Source organism: Syngnathus floridae, chromosome 4 (genome assembly GCF_059516105.1).
Source record: "Syngnathus floridae isolate MCC-2025c chromosome 4, RoL_Sflo_1.0, whole genome shotgun sequence".
Taxonomy (NCBI): domain Eukaryota; kingdom Metazoa; phylum Chordata; class Actinopteri; order Syngnathiformes; family Syngnathidae; genus Syngnathus; species Syngnathus floridae.
Genome location: NC_142416.1, coordinates 11,850,300 through 11,874,972, shown reverse-complemented (window position 1 = coordinate 11,874,972; position 24,673 = coordinate 11,850,300). Strand labels below are relative to the sequence as shown.

Sequence of the window (24,673 nt, the reverse complement as noted above, 5' to 3'; positions counted from 1 at the left end):
GTCCTCGTGGACACTGAAGAAATCAAGGGCGGTCTATTTATGTATTTTTCTACTGTATATTTACTTAGTGTGTTATCGCCCTCTGCTGGCAAATAATCAAACTCATATTCCTGTATGTTGTGATCAAATATTCTAGAAATAAAAGACTGTTCTAAAATGCGTCATAGTAAACGATGTCAAAAGTGTGTTTATTCACTTTGTTCAATTTGTAAAAACACAAAATATTTCTACTGTGTGTAACATGCCTTCTTCAGTCTCGTCTCAATACTGTCCAGAGGTAGTTCTTTGAAAATGTTGAGTACAAAAAGTACTTATTCATATCAGCCTCATCATTGTGGCTCCAGTAGTTGAACAAGAGACAAGCTGTCACAAACATGGATCAAGAGATTAATATGTGTTTTGTCTGATAGCACCAAACATTTTTCTTTTACATAATTACTATAAGACAATAAATGTACAATCACGCATCAATAGCAGTATATAGCAAATTTCAACACCGCTTATCCTGCTTAGGGTCACGATGGATGCCGGAGCCTATTCCAGCTGACATTGGGCGAAAGGCGGACCAAATCCTGCACTGGTCGCCAGCCAGCCGCTTTCAGGGCACATACAGCGATGTCACACTCACATGCACGCCAACATTGGGCGGGAATCCATCCCACACTCCTTGCACACATGACAAGCGAGTGTGTGTACCTCAAATGTTAGAGGCCAATTTGATCATCTAAATGTCACATTTGTTTGCAAATTGTATAATTATTGCAAATGATATGTTAAAGATGCATAATGTGTTGAAGTCCAGAAGGCAGACCGGTTCATCAAAGGATATTTTGTACTTTTTCTTTCATTCTCTTTCTCTTTCTCATCATTTTATTGTTTCTCTTTCTTTATTTCTCTCTCTCACCTTTGTTCTTGTTCTCTCTTGTTCTGTCACTTTCTTTGTCTTTGTTTTTCTTTGTCTTTCTTTCTCTTTCATTCTCTGTCTTAAGTCAGTGGGCAGAGGCTCGACCTCACCCACGACACAAATAGTGATACTAAGTGTTACGTAAGACAGGAGGATGAATTCAGCATTCGGTTTTGCCAGTTTATACAAGAAACTACGCCAAAGTTCCAGTCAGCTCTGATCCCATGCTAAGACTGCGGAAACGCTGGGGCTCGAAAGACGACACGGTGAGGAAAGACACTTGAGAAGGATGAAGAGTAGAAGGAGCAGCTTTGTGGTGGTTGATAACAGGTTGCGAGCTGCAGTGTTCCAGATTGGAGTGGGAAGTGGGGTGAGACGGGAAAGGAGAGGGCTGATGAAAGGTGGAGACCGGTCGAGTCTCTCTAGAGGCCAGGGGTGGTGGAGGTGGAGGAAGACGCAACGCAGGAGATGGGATCTCTGCTTGCTTTTCTTCTTCTTGTCTTGTGTGGCTGAGTTGAACTCCACTTGCAGACATGACAGTGTCCTCGTCAGAACGCTTCTCCTGCTCGGCCCCAAACTGAATGTCAAGCAGAGGCGCTCTGGCGGGCTTCTCCTCCCTGAAACTGCACACGGTGCTCTGGGGGTCCTGCCCCAGCCCAGACGGCAAAGAACCCCCTTTGCCTATTTTACAACTTTCACTGTCGTCGTCATCGCTGATGCACTGGTCAATGCTGGGGGAGTGATAGAGTCTCTGGAGCTGGGCCGAGGTGCGTCGCAGGGCTCCGCTCATGAAGCCGGCGTGTGAGGGGGCCGCGTTAAGGAGCCGGTTGAACAGAGCCATGTTGGGGTGACGGCTGACCGACTCTTCCATGTTCTCAGCAATCTCCTCCAGAGGCTGGAAGTGCATCTCCTCTTTGGGGATCCTGCCAGACAGCAGCACACGGGCAGTTCTGTCACTTCTTTCATCATCACACCTACTGTAACACTGATATTGTTATTTGATCATTCTCTATCGATAATATTTTTTTGATTACTACACACCTTCAGATTTACTTAATGTATATCTAGGAAGTAAGTGTTACTGTCATGGCCATGTGTCCCAGTGCGTTTGCCCATATATTGTACATTTATTTGGCTTTTTGAGGTGATCCAAAATGAAATATGACAGTCACAAATTGAATACACAGACAATTAGAAGGTAAAACTCACGCCATGTCAAATGTCGACCCTTGGAAGGAGGGTTTGCGCAGAACAAAGAGCGTTGCAGCTGTATAGGGTGGTCTCGGGTTGGAGTCGTTCCAGTAGCGATCTCGTTCCATCATCGGCAGATCTCCATACATCTCATCCACTGCCATCATAGACACCTGCAGGGCAGAAAGGAAAATGCATATGAACAGATTGACTGTGTAACGTTTCAGCATGACTCAGGTACCCCAACTCCACTATAAACTACAATGACTACAATGAATGCAAAATGTATCAAATGCCTTTGTCTATTACAGGTGCCACAAAGTTTCCAGTGATTGCTGGGTTTCAATATAATGATAAGATTGTAAACACAGCAGCCAGACGATAAAATGAAGTGACTAAAAATGACAAGAATCAGCCAACCTGGAAATTTCTGTCAATCAGCCAGTTGGTCTCAAAGTCATCGTCGTCTTCTCCAAAAGGGTTGATCAGCTGCTCTGCAACCTTTAGGGAAATAAACAATAATATCAATATTTAAAAAAACAAACAATGAAGGTATTTTGTTGAATTAATTCAAAGCTTACCTTGAGCCACCCGGCATAAAAGAAAAACTGCAGTAGGGTAAAGATTGGCACGTAGAGGTCAAGGTCATGGCCTGGGTAACCTTGATTAGGATCTAGGAACTGCCGACCAATCAGACATACCAGGAAAAAACTGTACACAGCTAAGGTCACCACCTACAGGACAGACAGAGAACAGGTTTATACTTGTCTTATCATTCTAGTTATAATGGTTGTAGTTTGCAAGGAGGCACAATGGCACAATGTAATGGCTTTCTTGCAGATAGCGTGGGTGCAGATGATATTTGGTAGTAACTAAGTAAAGTAACTATCCAGAGGAGAAAAACAATGGCTGCTTACCTGAGTATAGACCAGTGGAACACTGATCATGTCATAATGAAACAGCATGCCGCATTTGCCCCTGAATACATTTAGCTCCTGCTTGAAAACAGTCACAATGCTGGGGTGAGATCACATGCCAACACGTGGCCTTCACGTGTGCACGTGCCTGCGGATGACAACACACCTCCAGCAGCAGCTTGAGCGTGTGATCATCTTTGATGCGGCCCTCGCAGCGGGCCACGGCAGCCAGGTTGGTGAACCACACACAAGGGATCCAGTATTTGTTGTAAGGAGAATGAAGGGATTCAAACTTTTTCCGCTCCTCTCGGCTCATGAATCCTGCACAGGTTTCAAATGCTAATGTAAACTGTCTTAAAATAATAAGTCCGGGAAGTGAACCAACTTGATGTCAGATTTCTTGGTCTCAAATAGTTTTAAGACGATGAAGTCAATAAATGTACAATTGGAATGGGACGCTGACTAATACTGACTAATTAGTGCAACCTAATCAATTTGAGTGTCATCTAAAATGTATTTCAGAAGTTCAATGCAAAAAATGAGACTAGTTAAGAGATACAGAAAATCTCGGCCAATTCCTAATTTATATAATTTCTTGAGGTTGTAAATTTGGGGTTTTATCAGATGTAAATTACAATATCTTAAGCAAATTTCTACAAATAAATTAATCAAATCATGAAATATTTTACTGGAGTGGAGTGAATCCATAAATTCTGTTTTCAAGTAGTTGAACTGCAGTACAGTAAAATGAATAGCGGGATTGATGGAATTGAATTGGTTAAATTTCAGTTTTCTGTGCGATTCTAATTTTAAGTTCTCAATAAGAACTTCAACAGTAATGTGAAGTGAGCCTGAAGATTTTTGTCCATTTATCCACGTGACTATTTGAGAGGCTAGAGGTCACAGAAACTGAAATTGAGAGGGGGCATAATGTATTACTCTCTCTGTCCGTTCCGGTTCCATCTTCAGTACCATCAGACACTCACCAGCCTCCACCACATGGTCCATGGTAGGGAAACGCTTGAAGACAGCCGTGCTGACAGATCTGAGGATGAGCAGGGCCGACAAACTGGCATAGCGCATCATGGTGCGTCTGAGCAGGCGGCCTCGCTCGTCACTGCCCTGGAGGCCCCCCGAGAGGACACACATGAGCCGATCGGGAAGCGGGATGCTTGTGTACTGGCTCCACCAACGGTTAACCACCAGGGTCACGTAGAAACCTGCTCACAGCGTTCCAGAGGAAACACACGCTAGGGTCAACTGTGCTGCTGGCACAAGCTGAAGAGGGAGGGAGCATCATTTCAATCATTGGGCTGACGTTAAGTTGATTGGAAAGTTGTTGAATGAAAGTTGACTTAAGTTGCATGGCAGGTTTGTTTAAGTGGAGAAAATTTGAGACTTGGCTCAGGCTTAATTGTGTGGCTTTGAGTCCTCAAGGTTTATCCCACCTTCTAAGGTGGAATCAAAACTAACTGTGTAAGCATGATGGTTGACTACATGTAATCTGCAATTGACTTGACCTCTCACCTGAGGTCAGATGATCAAATGATCACAAAGGGGCTGTAAATCCCAAAGAGATATGATCTTGTACAGATGGCATTGCCGCTTACCCAGTACAAAGGACATTGGAATGAGACTGGCATAGTGGTTGCAATAAATTGCCAGCTTCTCAAAATACCTTTTCTGATCATCAGGCAGCAAAAATCTAAAAGAAAACGACCACTAATTAAAAAGCTAACCTAACAATTATAACTTGAACGATATCAGACACCTCTAAGTGGTATTTACCTGTATGTGATACTGATGGCTGTATACATGGCAAAAAAAGCCAGGAACTCCTTGTACAACACCTTGTAGATACTTCCTTTCCAAGCCAAAAGCAACTTGGAGAAGCCGCAGAAACGAGCATTTGCAACTCTGGCCGTGTAGGTGACAGTCATTGTTGGTGGCGTGCACCAGCTCAGAAGAAACAATCCACTGAAGGTTTGAGTCACCTTACTAATACCTGCATGTACAACACAGATAGAAAAGCGCTGGTTTGCACACTTTTTATAACCATCATGACAGCTATTAAAATACAGTAACATAATAGGCCTAAGTGTTCATTAAAAATAAAAATAAAATCTTTAAAAAATGTATTCTTTATTCGAACTTTAAAATGGTTCATTTTCAACATTAACACTAGGTAAATAAAACTGTTTATAAATAAATTAAATCAAACATACACTTGAGTTTTTTTTTTTTAAATCTTCTATTAAAAAATTCATTGCAGTAACGTTTTATATTATTGGTGACTGGGGCCCATGAAATTTTAAACATCACAAAGGTCACCAGCTATGGCTCCTAGACCCAAAAAATAAATAAAAAATGACAGATATATGATCATTTTAGATTTGGTTTAGTGAATCATTGTTTTTTCCAAATGGAAAAATCTTACCTGTTTTAGTTTAGCAGTTCTTTGGTTTAAAGTCCTCCAAGTATGTATGAGCTTCCAATGGTGTTTTTGGCTCCAGAGCACACGACCCCGACGTCCCCCCGGTGTCTACAAGAAACTAATCCTCGCAGCCTCCTTGGTGCGTCCAGTTATCAGTGCGCCCCGGGGTAAATCCCCAAATCGAGGAGGACGAGCAGCTCGTTAGCGCGGTTCCCGACCGGGAGCGAGCGGCTGGATGATGGAGCACAAGCGACAGGCCCTAACTACAGAGTTGCACTGAAGGAAATTACAAGTGGAACTTAACAAACCTTTGGTTGAATAAAAAGAAACAAAAATAAATATGCTGATGAACCTACAGAACACATGGACGTAAAGTGAACTGTCTTTTCATAAAAACCAAATCACTTTTTTGAACTCCCTCCCACCAACTCTTAAGTGTTTCTTGTGAATGGCTACAGAGCCCTCATGTGAAAGGTTACCTGTGGCTTCATGCTTCGTCAAAGTCAATCCATTGCCCAGTAGGAGTGCTTGCTTATGCTCGCTAATAAGCCCATCAAATGATAGCGAACAAAAAGGAAAATTAAGTTGTTGAATTAAGTTTAATTAACACTCACACCATCATTTCAAGAAGTTTCCATACAAAAAAAGTTGTTAACTCGTATGCATTCACTAATAGATTTAATTGCAGCATTAGCTGAGTCGATCTGTATCCATATCCGCCTAAATGCTCAGCTCACAGTTCATGTTGGGTGACATTCACTAATTCATAATTAACAATGCACTTTATGATTCTAAACACATTTCTATACTGTTCTTAAAATTCCGACAATATTTGACAGTTCAGGAGCTTGGCATTCATATTTTGATCATACGTATACTGCCTTTGAATCTCAGGATGCTGTAAGACCAAAAAAAAGAAATTGCTGGTTGAACTAGTTAATTCAAATCATAGTCTTAATATTGTGCTGGAGGAGAAATAAATTAAAGCTAAAATTACTCTGGTACATTTTCTTTTAATGACACGGATGGTTATTATTGAGGAAAATATGACAAAAATTCCACAGTTAAGACTTACTTCAAGGGCTGAAGCATAATGTATTATACTGTTGTAAGCTAAACGCTCAGTATGGAGGAAAGGAAGCCGGTTAAATGTTTTAAAATAGCTATTTTAGTGCTACCGATATGATGCGTGATCAGGAAAGTAAGGCGACAAGTAATGTAAACTGTCCGAGCGTTTTAACAGGGTGGCTTGAGTAGATGTGAGATGTCATCAGCTGCTCCTGAAGCGTGCCTGGTTTGTACACTCCATTCTGCATGAGGGGTTGAATATGGGTGAGAGGCCAGTTGCGGGAGCTCAGGGGGGGGGGCTTTGGGTGAGCGAAGTGATCGGGGGCTGGTCCCACGAGGAAGGGAATTACTTGTTTGGTGGCTTATAGGGCTCCAGAAGCTGCTTCGAGAACGTGTTAACCTTGTCAGCACCTCGAACTTCATGGGGCAACAGAGGCAATTTGACTATGTGGAAGTCTTCATAAAGGTCCTCCATCTGTTGGAAACAAACAAGCACACAATGCGGGATTATATTTTGGGGTCAAGAGCCATTGTCGCTAACACGTTGAGTATCTATGCATTCATCCATTTTCTCTACGTTTCTTTACATTAAGGTCTTGGTTGATCTGGATCCTCGCCTACTGTTTGGACCAGTAACTGCATCACATCATACCAGAAATGCATACCTGATCCAAATACTTGGACTGAATCTTGTGTCGCGCTTCACACATTTTACACGGCCTCTCTGTTTCGGGGAAAACCAGCTGGTTGACAATGATGTTGTGTGTATCAATGCGGCACTTGGCCAGTTCTTGAATTAGCCGTTCTGTCTCATACAGGGACAGGAACTCGGCGATACACACGCAGATAAAGGTGGTCTGCTCCTGTGGGTGGCAACATGAAGACATAAAACAGTGGAAATAAACTGGTCTATCAAGTCACCACTCAGCAAGCCCAAAATGATTCATACTCGTGGAGTATGAATAATTAACCGCTGGCCTAGCCCTTTTGCAAATGTAGTATATAGAGTTACGCCATGTATGCTCTTTTTCTTTTTAAATGTTATGACATTTTTTTGCAGACCCTCCAAGTTACACTCACAAAGCCCAGCGAACAGTGACTTACAGGGTCTTTGAACTGCTCACTAACTGAGCGGATGACAGGCAGAGTCTCTTCCAGCTTGGATGCCAGCTGGTCTGCGTTCATGTCACCCAGGCCCAGCATGTTGCACATCTATAATTAAAAAAAAAAATGGAAGAAGTGAGCTCATGTTGTGTACACCATCACGCCAAGAATGTCTGGGTTTTGGCACACCCCTCACCTGTGAGATGAATGGACTGATCTGGTTCTTGATCTGCATGAGTCGGCCCAGGCCGCGTTCCACTATGGTGGGGAAGTTAAGCAGGCGCAGTGTGTGGCCAGTGGGTGCAGTATCAAAGACAACCACTGAGAAGTTCATTCCTTTCACTAATCTGAGAGTGAGAAGATTTGAGGGAGAAGACAATTAAACTTAATATATTCTTTCTGAATTTTTCCATTGATCAGTAGAGCTCTGTTCGGTGGAGTATTTTTTTGATCAGGTAACCCCTGAGGGTGAGTAGGCAGGGCGGCAATAGTGGCGTCAACGACATATTCCAGTGAGAGACATTGTATTTTGCCATTTAATTAAACAAAGGTCCCATAGTAGAGTGTGGTAAAATGGGATGAGACATGTTCTGATATGAAAGTGACAATCTCACCTCATGACCTCAGCGTAGCTCATGGCTTCATCAATGCCAGGGAAAGCGCTCATGGCCTCCTGCATCATCTTCTTGCCCATGCTGAGCATGTTGTCTTCCTCAAAGAACTCATCAGGAAGCTCTGCTACACCCAAGCTTGGATCAATTTCCTACACTCGCACACAAATACAAGCACGTACACATTTGTGGAATCACCAAGTAGCATTGATTTAACACCACCTCGAGGTATCCCTTTTGCAGAATAGTGGCCTTTGTTTGAGAATATGAATTTTTCACAAGACTGAAAAGGCAAATGTGATGCAGATTTCAGTTTTTGGGCTTTTTTAAAACAGTGTCTTTGATTTACACCCATACATGTATACTTGCATCTTTTACCAAACTACACACTTACCATAGCAAAGAGGTTGTCATAGCCCTTGACCTTTGAAGGCACCTTTGAGAACTTCTGGTCAAAAGCATCAGAGATGTTATGAGCGGGATCAGTCGAGATGATAAGAACGCTCTCTCTGACAGCAGCCAGCTGGACAGCCAAACTACAACTGGGAAAGTGTATTAAAGAATGTTAAATTCATCAAATGTACCAAGAGAAATAGAAAAATATATAGATGGATAATGGGAGAGCATGTGACGGCAATTTAACGTTCTCTTTTTGTTTTCAGAGACCTGTTTAGTATAGTTTTTAGGGTGGGGTTACACCATTGCTTATAGAAGACCACAGTTCAAGTTTTAAATCTACACATTAAGAACACAATCCCAAATAAGGGCTACATAAAGATTCCACTTCCAGAACACCAATATTAACTCATTCTTATTAACAGTGTCAAATAGAGCTTGATATAACTTTATTCTGTAATTTATTTAGGGACAATTACGTCAATACTGATTTCGTGTATGTCGTTTATGTGAGTAACCCTTGTAACATCAAGTGCGAGTTAATGTCAGCCATAAACCATTTGGCTTTGAAAAGTAATAGGATGCGTTGTCTCACACAAAACACCTCAGACATTTTATGCAATGCATTAGAAAGCAGCTGTCAAAGACTGAGTCGTGTGTCCGTTGCTCCACATCATGCAACCCGGGTCTCCCGAATCCAGATGTGGTCGTCAGTTCAATAATATTGTGTTTCCTGTCTGCAGATTCGTCACAAGCTACAGGGCTACATGACAGCATAACTGTCCAATTTGTTCAATAAACACGTCTCATTTAGAATGCCGACTGTCTGAAATTAATTGTAAACAGTAAAAAATATCAATTTAACAGTAGAAAGCAAGATTTTGAATCCGTGACGCCGAGTAACTAAAAAAAGCATCAACAGCCCAAGTGCCATACCGCTATGCTAACAGCGACACACGGTGTCTGCCACAAAAGATGTACTTTGAATTAAAAACTAATTCCCCCCGCAAGGGGACACGTTAATCTGGTTACATGGCGTCACGAGTTCAAATCTCACTTTCTACAGTTAAAATGTAATTTTTACGGTTTCCAATTTATTTTAGCTAGTCAGAAGTAGTCAACGAGACGTTTTGTTTCACGTGGTTATTGAATGTTTTAAGGGCTATGCGGTTTAACAATTTCCATGTACGAGATGACGAATCTGCAAGCAAGAAACACAAGACAAGCAAAACTGACTTTGCCCTGATGGCTACATCTAGATTAGGGAGCTAGTTCATTTGGAAGGCTGTTGAACCATAATACCGGCATATTGACAGTTATGACCATGACAGGAAGAAGACACGATCTGAATGAAGGGTGTAGAGTATATGACAGCTATACTATATAAAGTATATATGAAATAATCTAATATAATATTTATGAACCAGGTCAGCAAATATCGAAAGATGATCGAAATTATGGTACTGTCAGTTTGACTCGGTGACACGATGACTGTATCTCGGTGCTAATGAGCTAATGAGCAGATTTTTCCACCTACCTACACGTCGTCTTACCGACACCACCCTTTCCGCCAACAAATATCCATTTCAACGATTTTTGCTCGATAATATTCTTCAATGTTGGCTCTAAAGGCTCTACATCAGGCGCATCTTCAAATTCGTCTTCCAACGCTGCCATCTTGTGTGTGTTTACTGTTGCCGTAAAGATCGGATTGGGTGGGTGGGATGAACCCTCTGTGCTACATTCAATGCTCCTCGGAAATCGTAAATTTGACGAATACTACTCGCATTCTTCGTAATGATCAACAGGGGAGCAGAATCAAGTGATTGAAGTCCAGTTCAGTACGTTCAAGTTACTGTACTAAAATTGGTACTAAATTATATATATATATATGATAGCCAGGTCTGAATCAGAATTGTATGCATCCGAAAGGAACAATCTACCCATGTCGTCACAAAGTGTCTGACATTAAATTACATGTTATATTTTCTGTCAATACAAGTATATATTGTGGATGCAAAACAATTGGAGACAAAGAAACTGTAAAACATATTTTGATTTAATTAAAATTCGGGTGATTGCCACAAATAATCACCCCATTTAATTTCAAGACATTCAGTTCATGACAAAGTGGCAAAAAAAGCAAAAAGAAAATAATACACAGTTTGAAATGTCTTCAGGTAATCATTAGGAGACACAATTTTATTTGATTTTTAAAAGAGATGCTGCAGTAATGCTAAGAAACAATTATGATTATCATTATTGTTATCACTATCAAAGTAATGCCTAGACATTTCATATAAAAATTATTCCTCAATCACCACTGAGTAAAGTCATCATTTACATTTACATGTACAAGCTGTGACCACAGGATAAGGCACCGGCCTCCATAAACACTTTCTCAATCCTTCAGTAATCCTCAGCAATATGCTGATATCAGATATGTCACTCTTGATTTGCTTGGACTCATCATCTCTCACTTTCAAGCAATGCCAAGCCAGAATCTTAATATGCATAGTCTGAGCTCTCATGCACGCCATGCCACTGGGAAAAGAGCAACTTCGCACTCCATCTGACTCACAGTCAGTCTGCCGCAGCCAACGTGGCCAGAACGTCGGTCCCAAATCCACCCACTGGGAACGCAATCCACATGCGGCTGAGTCCACCAACCAGGCTCGGACTGAGCTGGCAACATCTGGAGGCAGAGAACTGAGGTCCACATCTGCAGCTTCCCTCACCAAGCCCCGCCTTTGCTTTTCTCTAGCCTTCCTCAGCACTGCAGAAGCACTGAAGTTGAAGTTGTCTCTGGAAGCGGTTAAGTTTACCTCCCCTCTTGCCACAGCGTCACAGTTACCTTTGTCTGTGCAGACCCTGGGGTCTTCAGATGGCTGATCAATAGACATCCAGAATGGGTCAAAAGAGGATCCGAGAATACGAAGTAGGCGTGAGGCCCGGTAATGCCTGGGTTTGGGCATGTGAGGGAAGTCCTCCGCAGTGGTCACTAAAGTATATGGGCGAAGCGGCTGTGAAAAAGAGGGCAGACTGGCTCTTAACTGAAGAAACGGTGAATCTCCGTCTGCGTATTGCTGAGCTGGAACACCAAGGGGATCCTTGGTGGATATGTTGGAGGTGAAAGCTGCAGGCACATGGAGGAGTGCACATGCACACATGCAGCAGCAGAGATAAGCATCCCAGTTGAGCATTTCCATTCAGTCTGAGTGGTCGTCAGCAGGAGAATGAAATGTTTGCTCTTCTCCTCTTTTTCTCCTTTTGAGTTACGCTTGCTCCCTCGGTCCTCTTATTGAGTGCCCCCGGGGACATCATGTGACAAGCTCCAGACATCCTTGAGTTCCACAACAATAACATTCACAGAAATTAGTGCTTTATCATTGAGCATGGTCAATACACTCCTGAGCAAGGATCTGATGTTTAGACTATCTTTCTACAAGTAAAAAATACAGGATAAACCTGAGAAAACCTCATTTTAGAAGAAGAATAACAGAATTTTTTTCTAAAAAGAGAAATACAACCCATTTATTTTTCCCGATGTAAAAGCTATCTGGGACAAAGGCAAACAAAAAGCTTACATGATGCTTTTTCAAATATTAAATGTTTATTGAATGTTTGAATCAACATAAAGCATTTCATAAATACAATCGTAATTTTTCATCTATGCACAAAAAGTCAAACAGATTAATCACTGCGTTTCTGCAGTGTTTTGGTAGCAATGATGTAGTGCAGGTTTTTGTGTGTACTGTACATACACTGTTCAGTTCACGTTTTTATTTTTTTTTGACAGTCAAATCATTTGAGGGGGTAACACAATAGTGGATCTAGACACTATTTATTTGAAGCACACTCTACAATGGTACTGTATCTACAGGGAAAACCCAGACATACTTATTTCTTCTGATCCAACAGTTAACAAGATTGTCTTTTGTCCTCTGTGTCACATTATTCTTTTGTTTCATTCACATGTCACACAGCCATTGTCATCCAAGTGGAACTTCATGTGACTCAAGCAGAAAAACATGGCACACGAGTACACGTAGTAGTTGTACTCGCATTTTAGTAATAACGTGCTTGTTTATTAAAAAAAAAAAAGTCACATCTATTTGCTGTTGTTCCGTGGCTTCTAAATTTAGAGTGAAAAAAGATGGTCATGTGAACTGTCCTGTTGCTTTGTCGACTGTGGTGGCAGTCTGGAGGAGGAAGGCAGTGTGCCACACGTCGTATGATTACTTTGGTCAGATTTCTTAGCCCGATCGTCCAAAAATTTATCAAATTCTAGAAAGAGACAATAAAAGATTAACCTCTGCTCTGTTACACACATATACTAAATATTCAAGAGTAGTGAAACAAGACATTACATAAATGACGCACCTTCACTGGAGACTCCCTCACTGACTGCAGATTGGTCTTCCTGCATTTTCAGACAAAGGAAAACACTAATGTTATATTTGACATATTTGTTATGGTATTGGTTTGAAGAAATCGATTCTCACCATATTACAAGCCAGCCATTTATCCACATTGTTCTGTAGAGCGTTTTTATCTTGCCCCATCTGACAGTAAAAGCAATACAGAAAAAGTGACGTTCACATTTTAGTCACTGAAGGCATGGCAGCTTTGTTTATACAGTGCATTTCATACACATAATTATAAAACATTTAAAGGCAAACAAATTCAAGACATAAAAAAAAAAGAAATTAAGACATTTAAAAGCAAAGTAGAAAAATAAAAAATAATTTGCTAATAATACCCAAAAAACATACAGTGCAAGAACATGAATTTTGAGTAATTGGTTGTGGAATTGCTCTAAAAGGAGGTGGGAAAAAGTGAAGACATTTTTTAAGTCCGAGTCAAAAATACAATTAAAGCCAGCTATCTCTGATTAATATTTGTTGTTGAAAAGTGTTAATCGGAGTGGTTTTTACATACATTTCCTGTGACTTGCAGCTTTGAGTCGAGGGCCCCAGCAAGACCCTCTACAGCTCCAGGGTCCTCATACCTAACACTGCAAACACATTCAAGTTGAAGTCAACCAGAAAATTTTCTTTGTAATAATATGTGCAGCTCAACGAGTCAAAACACAGTGTTGTAATTAATGTTTCATTTGTGAAATTTGAATTAAACAGACAAAATTCACTTTCAATTTCAGTTGACGGCAAGTGGCAAAATGGCTGCCCTGCGATAAATAACAACAAGTAAATATTGCTGCTTAACTCATATTAAAGAAATGTATCGTCATACATGAACGGGAACCTCAAAATTTGAGCAACCTAAAGAGTGTGAAAAAACATTGTTGTCAATGTTTTATCAATATTAAAAAGTTAAACTTAAAGAAATACATAAATCTTAACGCATTGCTTGTATAGTTAATTAATGTTTTATGATGGCAGCATTTTGAACTCAGCAATGGATTATTTTGATTTCCAATGTTTTACACGGGAGTATTACAATCAGCGTCCCAAATTGTGTTTGACCTTAGCGATGTCACTGTATTTAATCACTGCAAATCCAAAGTCATTATATGTAGCCCAATTGAAAATTCTGGCAAGATTAAATCTTTTTAAGACCACATTCTGTGTATTCTGCTGTCACACACTCGCCATAACCACTCACCTCTTTCTCAGCTCTGCTAAGGAGCTTCCTCGGGTTTGAGCAAACATATCAAACTCTTCTTCATCTTCTAAAAGACAGAAGAGCCAAACATAAAAAGCGACCCATCGGATTATTATTAGCAAAAAATATATTATAACATGATGTGAGATGTTTATTTTACACGTCCTGCATTACACAACAAAATCTGACAGAGATACACCATCTTCCACCTCAAGCAAGATTTTGTGCTGTGAAAAGGAGACATGTGAAAAAGTTGATGCTTACTGTGGTTGGCCGACTGCCTCTGATTGGTGCACGTGTTGACTTCGGATTGATTGTTCGTTGTGATGACAGCAGGCTGGCTCAGTATTGAGTGCTCTGGGCTGAGGTCAATATGGTCCGGGCGGCTGACGGAGCTCTGCTGGGCAGATTATAGATATGTGCTTAAGACTTAAATATGTAAACCGGTGCACCATTGAAGTAAAGATCTTACTTGTTCAGTATTTGTCATTTGTGCCTTGTTTAGTCGGTCAAACCTAAAATGGCGAGTAGGATTAAAATATAGAATGAGTACTTGTTTTTGTCCTTGAATAATGCAGAGTTGAGGAACGTTGTCCATACACTACCTCTCATAACGGATGAAAGCATTGTTGAGATCATCATTAACCACAAGAAGCTCCTCAATGAGTCCTTCATCCATCAGCTGAGGGATGAGCTCCACCACTCGAGTCTGCATGTTCTTGCACACTGAGTAGAGTTGCTGCTTTGACAGAGGAGAGAGAAGAGATGAATAAAATGTCATTGCTTAGAAATTAAAATAACTATTTTTCTTGCGGAGCAATTTTCTAATCAGTTGTTTCACTTGAGGAGCAATTTACTAATTTTAAGTAGCAAATTTTGGCAGGTTAATTCCCAAGGACCAGAAACACGAATTTTCTTAACTGGGGGGGCTTGAATGTAGAGCTGCAGCTGTTGAATATTTCAGCATCCTATTGAAAATTCTATAGAATAAGTGTGGAATTGAAAAAACTGTTTTTAGTTCATACATTTTGAACAACCCTTTGGTTCCTTTTTTTTAATGTGATCAACAGTTTTTATCTTTGAATTTATATATATACATAACACACCAGTCACAAACGGAGTACAAAATAATGGGGTTACCTTGGGCCTCAAATCACAAATTTTTGTCATTCCAACAATTACAGCAAATATTCACATTTAAAGCAGTAAAAATGCAAATGCACACACCTGCAGCAGTTCTGTATCATCCTGCTTGCTCTGTCCAGGTTTAAGTTCATTCAGCATTTCAGTCATGACTGTAAGATTTCCTTTTACCAGTGCAAGTTCATGCTGCAACTTGTTTTTCTAAAGAGGAAAATAGGGGAAGAAAACTAATATGGGATGAAAACAAACACACTTACTCAGTATATCACAATGAAATACTGGCTCAGACATCTGTCGACGGAAAATGGAGTCCTGTTTTTTCTCTCTACTGTATGAATAGTGATTTCTTATTTCAGAGATGATACCTGTTCTGCAGAGAGGGCAGATGGTCCCTCACTGGACTGGGATACAGGTGAAGAATTTGTAGTGGAAGTTTGTGCTTGTGACTGACGGGGAGGAGCATCGGTGGCTTGTTGGGTTTCATTTTCTGGCACAGTCTGAAACCAAAGAATGTAGACTTAGACAAAAAGAATGCAGACAATACGGCCGACTTTACACAGAAGTCTATGAATACGCTGTACAGACTTTCACGGCAATCAGAGTTATTTTCACCCTGCAGACAGTCTCACCCTGATGGGAGTGTGAATGGGCGATAGAGCATCGAGGTCTGTCATGGGAAACTCCAACCCTCGTCTCCTCAGGTCATCGTAAACATACACCACGCCCGCAAGGGAGGGGGAAGTCCGGAACGCGTCGGCCCATGACTGAGAAAAGCACAGAGAAGCTTCAGTAAGTATAGCTCCAGGAAGACATAACAAAACTTGCACTCAGAAAAAAAAACTACAAGAAAAAGACATTTGAGTGTAATGCAGCATTTAGTTAAGGGAAATTTCATCACGTTAGATTACGTATAACCTCGCAAGAACATTAAATGTAAAACTCAATTAGCCATACGGAAAAAAAAAAACAACTCTACATTTTGGACAAGAAGATAGTTTACATACCTGTATGAGACTGAGCACCCTGTCATGGAGAACAGTGGGCGGGTTATATTTGGGCAAAATGGCTCGCACCAAAACTCCTTCAACAAACTCCTGTGACGCCACAAAAACGTGGAAGCGGTGGCCGCAATTCTTTACGCATGTCTCAAGAACCTGTGTGACAGTGAGCAATCAAATGTTGTCCTGAAGAGCAAAGGTACACTCACATAGGAAAAAAAAAAAAAAAATTGTGTAAGCCTCAGCAGAAGACAAATAAAAACAAAAGACAGAACATGAAAACACCAGAACGGTTGAATACTTACAGTCAGGGCCAACATGATTTCTCTGAAATTCTTGTTACCCACAATCCTCTTCTTAATGGCTTTGACCGCATCTCGTGGTCTGGAAAATTAAACATGATTGATCTTGTTTGTTAATGACAATAAATTGTGTTTTATGTTGGTTCATTAAATTACAGCAAAAACGATGCTTTACTAGCTGAACATGGCACACCAAATCATGTTTAGGAGCAACAACATGCCCAAATTAAACTACCAAAAGAAAAGGTTTTCTGTCCTTGTTGAGCGGGGCATTTATTATGACACAGAGGACGATGCACAACCATGGTAACAGACCGTTTGAGAGACAAAATAAATTGTTTTCAAAAATATTTCTTCAATTAGAGAGAGTCTGTCCATCCATTTTGTATCGCATTTGTCCTCATTACGGTCCCGAGTAAACTGGAGACTGGAACTGGTTTCCAGTCAGTCACCATGCAAAAATCGAAAAACCGCCATTCACAGTCATATGCACACCTATGGATGATTTAGCTTCTTTAATTCAATTAACATTCATATGTTTGGAACGTGACCCAGAGAAAACACATTCAGGCACAGAAAGATTATAAGCTTGATGTCGAAAGACTGGTGGCAAAATCTGAACCCAGAAGCGTTATTACTCAGAGGCAGATGCGCTATCCACTCCCACTACTTCCAAGCAAAATTGTGATTCAGATTGATGGAAAACATGAAACAGGCCAAGTCATGATGGAAGGATGCCCTCATGACTTAAATGACAGAAATAGCTCCCTGCATCTTTATTTGGCTTTTCACCACGATGTAATGATACATGTGCCACCATGGTTGGTAACAAATGATGCATTGATGGCTGGGAACATTTGTTACAGCTTGAATCACAATAACATCATCAAAAAAATGTAGTGGAAGAGTGTAGTTTATAAAGTAAAAAGAAGTTATTTGTTTTTCTACGGACGACTTTAACTTGAATCTATGTAACTAAGCAGAACAAATGATATTATGCCATACCCCTCGTCCGTCTCATTGATGATGTCACATATCTCCATGTTAAGTCCCCAGTCCTCGGACTGACGAGAGCCGCTGGTCGCTTGCTCTGTTGACAAAATAAATAGGGAGGAAAATGTAGAGAACTAGTGGTGGGAAGTGACTGACACTCCTGAAATTTTAAATGAAGACTAACTAGATGTTTCTATTCGGCTGCATGATATTTACATAAAATGCATTTGCTGTCAGTTGGTTAGAAAAAGTTTACAGGGTAGGTAGGATTCATTAAAGGAAGATGGAATGCCATTTGCAGGTCGTCCCATAGCTTATGTTTATTTACATTAGAATGAAAGAGCCTTAAAACACTACAGAAAGTGGAAACCTAATAGAGAATTTTATTCAACATAAATCTCCCCATATTTTTTTGTAAGCATGCTCATAAACCGCTACAAATTCCTTTCCTATGCTTTTCAATCCCATTTACTCTGTTGCATCTACTCCACCCCCACTTCCACTTGCACTTTGCAGCTCTGTGCATTTCATGTGACTGTCAGCTGCTTGTGTTTGGCTCAGATGGGAGCTGAAGCCGCACTAACAGTTACGTGTGAGAAAAGGAGCGAATGACTTAAGAAGTAGGAACGGCTGAGAGGGCCCGACAGGGCCTTGCAACATTCTGTCACTACATTTGCTGGCATTCAGGGATTGATTGATTGATTGATTGATTGATTGATTGATTGATTGATTGATAAAAAAAAAAAGATACAATCAAATATACATCACTAGAGTTTCTAAAAGGTGGTGGCAGGAAGATACTGTGTCCATTCATCCAGAAAAACATCTCTATAATCCAACTGTCCCGTCTGTTCTAGTTCATCAAGTGATTGTTGGGGTGAGAGTTGGGATCTCAAGTTTTACGACATCAAAATCATCCAACGGTGCGTTATTGGTTTGGGCTTTGGGGCAGTCACTCTGGAACAGAAAAAGACCTCAAATTGTTTTTAAAAATTTCAGAAGACAAATTGAAGGAGCTAAGGGACTTGAAGTGTTTCAACAATCCATTTACCTAAATACTATGTCTTGTAAAATTAAGTTGGGTCTTTAAAAGTGGTTGCTGGGTGAAAGATTAGAATCCTCCTGTTTTTGTTTAATAAATGTCAATCTCATAAACTGAATTTTTTTCCCGCGCCTGACATTGGTATAATGGAGTACAATATTTGACATCATGCAAAAGACAACTGCCGAAGTGCAAATATATATATATTTTAAAATAAAAGCTCATCCACTAGGAATATTTTAACCATGCAATTTATTATATATCAAAACTGCAAATTTCATATATCAAGTAGAAAACAATAGAAGAACTTAGACCCCTTACGCAATGTCTACAATGAGCCGGGACCTCACCCCTTGCCCTCCTAAAAACAACCCCTAACCAGAGATGGGAACGTCCCATTAAACCTTTTTGTTTATTTATTCACATGACATAGTAGATACACATTGACAAGTAGTCCAGTCACTGCCAATCTTATTCTCTGAAGCCATAGGACGTAGATCACTTACGTTTAGGAGTAGTAAAAAAAAAAAGGTTAGTGACTATAAATTTAATCAAGTATACAGTTTGTGACTGGGTTAGGCTTTGCTTTTTCTTGATTAGTGCATATGTCTCCCCCTGTTGGTCACACTAAATAATGCAGGTGATGACACATCTGTATTGTAATACTGAGCAGCTCTTCAACTGTTGTTGGCTTTTTTTTTTAATGCATTTAATTTAACACAGTACTGTCTATGTAGCAGCATAAATAAACTACAACCTGCTGTCAGAGGATCTGAATAAAATCCTTTGCGCTTTTCTTTGACACTCATTGGTACATTGAGTCGCCACTTAACACCAGGCAGCCAATGAGTCGGAAGATTATAGGACTAAACGCCTGCTTCAGTCGTGTGATTAGCTTCCTCCTAACTTGACATCTGCTACTAAATTGACGTAATACGTTTCGAAACCGAATTCGAACGTGAAACATAGAAAAACAACACTCGGTGAACTGTGACTAAACTGCAGCTATCGATGTGCAACTTACCGATTCTCTGACCAACAGGTGTCGAAAAGGGGTTTGCAATGAGAAACTCCATCTTCTCCCCGAGAGAAAACATCCTGTTTGGTTGGCAGCGTTTAGTTAGACGTCTGAGTTCTTTTTGGAAGCCTTCTCTTTTGTGATCTCCTCTGCAACTTGCCTGGAGTCAGAGGCTTGCTGCTTGTCACGTGAACGAAAACACACTCACACACACACACGCATACAGGAAGTGTGCAAATAACGTTAATCCTCTGTAAATGCGGAAGTAAATCAATGCAGTAATAAAGTGATCACAACGATGTGCGATTTTAGAAAACAGCGATTGCATATGTTGCGTGGCCAAGCTGTTTCAATACAGTACTTGCAGGTTAGTTCAAGTAGCCACAAAACTGCTTGTATTAGCCTCTAGCACCATCTAGTGTCAACTTTGAATCTCACACTCTCGTCTCCCTTTTTGTTATTGCTTTTAAAAGTCGTTTTAAAGTGTTTGCATGACAAATGGGCAGGGAAAACACACTCTATACTTAAGTAGAAGAAATACATGCCCTTGAGAAAATTAACAGGTGAGGCAGCTGTTAATTCATGCAATAACATGCATATAAAAACCAGAAGGTAAGCGGAGCTGCAGTGTTAGAACATATCACTCAGCGTTAGTAAATATTATACGCCCTTTTTTATTGTTACAGGAAATGAGTGAGTCTATATCACAGCTTTGACATTGGGGATTTAAATCCGGGGTGGGACCTTTTTGTGTGGAGCTGTTCTCCCCATGTTTGATGTATTCTGCTGCTCGCCCAGTCAACTGGGATAGGCTCCATCCAGTTCACTCACTTCAGTGAAATCGTTTCCCTGAATGTGTGACGTAGAGCTCCCCGTTTCATTTTTGGATAATTACCGCTAGATGGTAGCATTGAATCAAGGTTAATATGGACCAAGGTTGCGGAAGACCGGAATGAACAAAAATCACGTAATCTTTATGCACTCTCTCTCGCGCGCGCTCGCACGCACGCACACACAACTGCTGGGTCAAACCCCATTTTTTGCACACTTCCTGTGCACACTGCAGTGGACCCCGCTCATATGCTTTAGCAATTCGGGATTCACGCAGTTGCAGATTGTGCCCCCCCCCCCCACCCCTACCCCTCAGGCTCAATGTACAATATGCAGTACCTATTGCGGGGATGTTGATCATTTTATTTTTCAATACGATTGCTGTTTATTGAACAGCATCGTTTGTCAGCATCACTAGGGTCGCGCCGCTGAAAATACGAGGAGCATGAAGACCTGGTAAATGGCCAATCTGAGCTGGTGTCAGAGCTCCTGATGCCGCTCACTATAAACCACGCCCCTTAAAGCCACACGCCAACACACATCACAGTGTGACTTTCGGTTTAACTTAAAAAAAAAAACAGTTTATCTCTTTCAAATCGTGTTTGTTTTTATATTTATTTTTCTTTTGAGCATTATTTCCCCCCTTATATAACAAAAATTGTTGTAGGGCGTGGGGTTGGAACAGATTTTTATGGGGACATTTTATAGGATGAGTAAATTATTGACTACCAATGTGACAACTCAATGAAGTGAAACGGAATCGCTGTGCGCTTTTGCATTGTTGGGGAGAGGAGGGGCAAAGAGGAGGAGGGTGGAGGATGAAGGAGAGGGAGGAGAAAGAGCCAAAGCAGGAAGGAAGGCAGGCGGAGAGAAGGAAAGAGAGGTAGGCTGTGAATGCTAACAAGCCCGTGGTAATCGTCCATAGCTTCCCAAGCATGTTGTAATGGAGAGAAAAGACAAGCACCATTAAGCTAGCTACTATGCACGAGCACCTCGGTCTCCTCCCCGTGCGCGTGCCGCTGCCTTGCAGCCGTCCGCACGTTTGATCCAGTGAGTTAAAAAAAACAAAAAACAAACGTCTTTTCCCCCCGCTGAGTGAAATGTATCGCGACTGTTCGGGAACTACACCGTGACAATGGAGATTGAAAATATCGTGGCCAACACGGTTCTCCTCAAGGCGAGAGAAGGTAAGCGCGACAATATCTATTTTTTCATTTTTCAGCTGAGCCTTGTAGTCGAGGACGAGCCCGGTTCCCCTTTGGTCCTCTTCCATGTCCTCCTTTGATATCCATACCTGCTAGTTGCGTGGTGTCCTTACAATAATTGCCTGAAATCAGCTATTGTCACCTTTAACAAAAGCCATAATAAGTGGACAGATTTAGGCCCTGTTGACTGGGGGGTGAACAAGGCAGGGAGTGTTTGCAGCATCGGTGCATTGCAGCGGCCCGAGCGCATTTTTCCACACAAGCACCAATGGCTGCCCCCCTACCCCCCCAAATGTGTATTTACATCTGACCGTGCATATATGTTATCATGAGGGTTGACATACTCGTTAGGAGGCTTGAACCAATCCATCCGCATACCTGCTTGTGTGACGCTTATTATCTGATTGGTACTATTTGACGCAGAGGTATGCCACTTTAATTGACTGCCTGAAGTGCAGGTTGGAAGGCATCTGGGGGCTATAGAAGGCCCAGATGTACAGCCCGGGCTTGCAGGGTACTCCGTGGGCAGGTGATCCTCCTGTAGGATCTTACCTGCAGGTGGTGGATCACAGTGCATCTGTTTGCAGAAGATGGCAGAGAGAGAGAGGGCCCTGAGTGGGTGTGCATCACAGGAGGAGGTGAGGAGGGGGTGTATTATTGTTGCACTGATATGCTTCGCATCCAATCAGGGTGTCTGTAAAGATAATTGACGAGTTGATCAGTTTTATCTGACAGAATTGGCTTGTTGCTTTAGATCCACACTGTGCGTTGCTTATGTGCACAGCTCTAAAATGGTGCTCTGCGTGATGTTGCATTTTGCACCTGCCAGATATTTTGGTCATCACCTGAGACCTCAGATGGCCTCCGATCGTGGATGAGTGTGTGAAGGATGCCTTGTAATTAGATATAAAGCAGAGGAGCCATACACCAGTTTTCCAACCTTTATTTAGTAAAGGCTCATATTTTAACACGTCACGTACATTTTATATGCCGAAATAATGATCTTGTTTGAGTTTACGCATATTTTTCCATCCAGGCCATGTCTACACGGGGAAGGAACGTATCTTTGTTTTTAAATGTTTGACATAAAAATAGAATTGCTTTCTGGTGTGTGTCCTCTCAAGACACTGGAATTGCTGTGGGATGTATGCCAGGCATGAAGTATGCCATTTAGTAATGCTGCCACAGCATTTGACCAAAAGGACGATGCCTATGTCGTTTAATCGTACAATAATGGTGGGGAATGTGAAGCGGACTGACTAAGAAGTACAACTCCTGCTTTGGAATCAACACCAAGGTAACGAACATCTGTAATGGGGATTTACGATTGTTGTTGAACTGGGAGTATGGCTCCATCACTTCAGAGAAGATCTTTATGTCTTGTGAATGCTGCAATTTAAAAAGAATATTCACTCTGGGACGCAGTTTCAAAAAAGATCTTATTCACAATCCCAAAATGTGTTTTATTTTTGTGCGTGTGTGTACAATATGTAAAAATCAATAAATTAAATGCCCTTTGTGGATATACTCTTTAACTCATGTATGTGTAAAATCTTGTGCTGTAATTCTCAAAGGAAACAAAGGCTCGAAACTGTTGAATCCCCTGTGTTTATTTGTCATTGTTTTTTTTTCTTTCTTTTTTTAAATGGGCAGCTTGTTGTCAACCTGAGTCACCAATATAGGCATGCTTTATATTTGCCCAAGTGCGTTTTTGGCCTTTAAGGGGATTTTTGGCGAAATGGTTTGTTGTGTGAGTGTAGGTTGTTCCACTCATCCCAGAGAAGGCGTACAGATGCATCATTAGCCAAAAAATCCTGAGAGATGACGTTTGTGGGTAGCAAGCACCGGCACCAGTACCATTCTGAGAAAGTAAGATGGCCTAAAAATGCTCCAACTCTGTGTCAGAAGGGGCCGTCGCCCACTGAGTCGCTGTCTACGTTGCACAAATACAAAGATAGAAGGCAGAAGTGACGGGGCCCCTATGGGACTGTGTTGAGCCACCATGTAGCTAAAGATGCTTTTCCAACGAAACGAGTAGTACAGATCTGTCAACTTAAAACAGTCAAGCCATTTATCACATAGCCCAATTTTTTGTGAGTCAGGTTAGATCATTCTCATAAAGTATGACTTGGAGACGATATAATATCCAAGTCTGGATCTGTACTTTGCCACATTCACAGCTATCTAACTTCACTAGTATTATTTGTTTCTTTGTTTTTTCTGCAACATGAGGTGATGGTCTTTTCATGAACAGCACAAGAATTACAAGTTGATTTATTTTTTGATTGATTGTGTATATAAACACATTACAAAAGAAGGCTAAAATCTTTGAAGAAAAGTAATGATGGGAAAATTAAGCTTCAAATTTGCTTCATCAACCAGCTATTGTATTTTTGACTCCTTTAGATGGCGCTATATTCAACATTGGGCATTTCTTAAACCCCTTTATTTAAACCAACCATTGAGAGAAGTAAAAAAAATACAACAAATGGTTCATGAAACAAATTTGAAGCTTCATTTTCCCATCACTAGGATCTACTCTAATACACATAAAATATTACACTAGGGGATTATTTATATACAAAAATGATTCCAAAGCAAAAGCCAACAAAATAAAAACACGGTCCTGTTAACACAACTATAGTCATGGCTTATGAGCTGCTTCAAATAAACGTACTATATATGAAAACAAACCAAGCAAAACACATTTAAATGTACTTAATATTTTCTGAATGAACTAAAACCATAATACGCCTTTGCAAACTTATATCAGTGTGGATAGTTCAGCTTTTGTATGAATCCTGTACTGTAATTCACCTCTCCAGGAGTGAGTGGAGGCAGTCGTCACCCTGCATGCTACAGACATTTGGAGCAAACATTGCTCTTAAATA

At 40.9% G+C, this 24,673-nt stretch overlaps 5 protein-coding genes across 8 annotated transcripts in view; 1 reads left to right on the top strand and 4 right to left on the bottom strand.

Moving 5' to 3' along the window:
- Positions 1-214: 214 nt before the first annotated feature.
- best2 (bestrophin 2) lies at positions 215-4,952 on the bottom strand. The gene is made up of 9 exons (XM_088373007.1): positions 4,801-4,952; positions 4,623-4,717; positions 3,999-4,232; positions 3,179-3,333; positions 3,013-3,090; positions 2,677-2,829; positions 2,516-2,596; positions 2,114-2,268; positions 215-1,827 (listed from the first exon to the last, which is right to left on the bottom strand). Exons 1-9 carry the CDS (start codon positions 4,950-4,952, stop codon positions 1,098-1,100), a joined length of 1,833 nt encoding a protein of 610 aa, XP_088229133.1. The 3' UTR covers positions 215-1,097.
- A 1,074-nt stretch (positions 4,953-6,026) lies between these two features.
- Positions 6,027-10,344, bottom strand: get3 (guided entry of tail-anchored proteins factor 3, ATPase). The gene is made up of 7 exons (XM_088374509.1): positions 10,163-10,344; positions 8,624-8,771; positions 8,233-8,381; positions 7,815-7,965; positions 7,619-7,726; positions 7,180-7,377; positions 6,027-6,989 (listed from the first exon to the last, which is right to left on the bottom strand). The coding sequence occupies exons 1-7, from the start codon at positions 10,300-10,302 to the stop codon at positions 6,861-6,863; spliced, it is 1,023 nt and encodes a 340-aa protein (XP_088230635.1). The 5' UTR covers positions 10,303-10,344; the 3' UTR covers positions 6,027-6,860.
- Positions 10,345-10,733: 389 nt separating this feature from the next.
- LOC148399119 (noggin-like) lies at positions 10,734-11,934 on the bottom strand. The gene has a single exon (XM_088373929.1). The coding sequence runs from the start codon at positions 11,832-11,834 to the stop codon at positions 10,962-10,964; it is 873 nt and encodes a 290-aa protein (XP_088230055.1). The 5' UTR covers positions 11,835-11,934; the 3' UTR covers positions 10,734-10,961.
- A 282-nt stretch (positions 11,935-12,216) lies between these two features.
- Positions 12,217-20,124, bottom strand: LOC148399118 (target of Myb1 membrane trafficking protein). Of its 3 annotated transcripts, none has more exons than XM_088374432.1 (15): positions 19,753-20,124; positions 17,699-17,783; positions 16,697-16,775; positions 16,398-16,547; positions 16,023-16,157; positions 15,759-15,890; positions 15,478-15,594; positions 14,856-14,989; positions 14,723-14,765; positions 14,515-14,650; positions 14,251-14,314; positions 13,567-13,642; positions 13,131-13,190; positions 13,009-13,048; positions 12,217-12,912 (listed from the first exon to the last, which is right to left on the bottom strand). In XM_088374432.1, exons 1-15 carry the CDS (start codon positions 19,823-19,825, stop codon positions 12,767-12,769), a joined length of 1,470 nt encoding a protein of 489 aa, XP_088230558.1. In that variant the 5' UTR covers positions 19,826-20,124; the 3' UTR covers positions 12,217-12,766. The 3 variants fall into 3 exon arrangements, with proteins under 3 accessions (XP_088230558.1, XP_088230556.1, XP_088230557.1); XM_088374430.1 differs by having other exon boundaries at positions 14,251-14,317; positions 19,753-20,122; XM_088374431.1 differs by having other exon boundaries at positions 14,251-14,317; positions 14,515-14,647; positions 19,753-20,119.
- Positions 20,125-21,400: 1,276 nt separating this feature from the next.
- grk4 (G protein-coupled receptor kinase 4) overlaps positions 21,401-24,673 on the top strand; it is a 33,552-nt gene continuing 30,279 nt past the window's right edge. For both annotated transcript variants that reach the window (XM_088373516.1, XM_088373517.1), the window contains exon 1: positions 21,401-21,764. In XM_088373516.1, coding sequence (XP_088229642.1) covers positions 21,713-21,764 — 52 coding nt within the window. In that variant the 5' untranslated portion in view covers positions 21,401-21,712. The remainder of the gene's footprint in view (positions 21,765-24,673) is intronic.

Bases quoted from the DNA above. Each gene is read 5' to 3' on its own strand.
- LOC148399118 (XM_088374430.1), bottom strand. From the start codon at position 19,825: ATGTTTTCTCTCGGGGAGAAGATGGAGTTTCTCATTGCAAACCCCTTT. The intron at 16,776-17,698 runs GTATGGCATAAT...TTAATTTTCCAG, and splicing joins ATCAATGAGACGGACGAGGG to ACCACGAGATGCGGTCAAAG. The intron at 14,651-14,722 runs GTAAGATCTTTA...TAATCTGCCCAG, and splicing joins AAATGACAAATACTGAACAA to CAGAGCTCCGTCAGCCGCCC.
- get3 (XM_088374509.1), bottom strand. From the start codon at position 10,302: ATGGCAGCGTTGGAAGACGAATTTGAAGATGCGCCTGATGTAGAGCCT. The intron at 7,727-7,814 runs GTGAGGGGTGTG...TTTTAATTATAG, and splicing joins TCAGTCCATTCATCTCACAG to ATGTGCAACATGCTGGGCCT. The intron at 6,990-7,179 runs GTATGCATTTCT...TGTTTCCAACAG, and splicing joins AGTCCAAGTATTTGGATCAG to ATGGAGGACCTTTATGAAGA.
- LOC148399119 (XM_088373929.1), bottom strand. From the start codon at position 11,834: ATGGAAATGCTCAACTGGGATGCTTATCTCTGCTGCTGCATGTGTGCA.
- best2 (XM_088373007.1), bottom strand. From the start codon at position 4,952: ATGACTGTCACCTACACGGCCAGAGTTGCAAATGCTCGTTTCTGCGGC. The intron at 4,233-4,622 runs GTAAGCGGCAAT...CGCTGTGAGCAG, and splicing joins TCCAATGTCCTTTGTACTGG to GTTTCTACGTGACCCTGGTG. The intron at 2,269-2,515 runs GTTGGCTGATTC...TCTGCCCTGCAG, and splicing joins TGATTGACAGAAATTTCCAG to GTGTCTATGATGGCAGTGGA.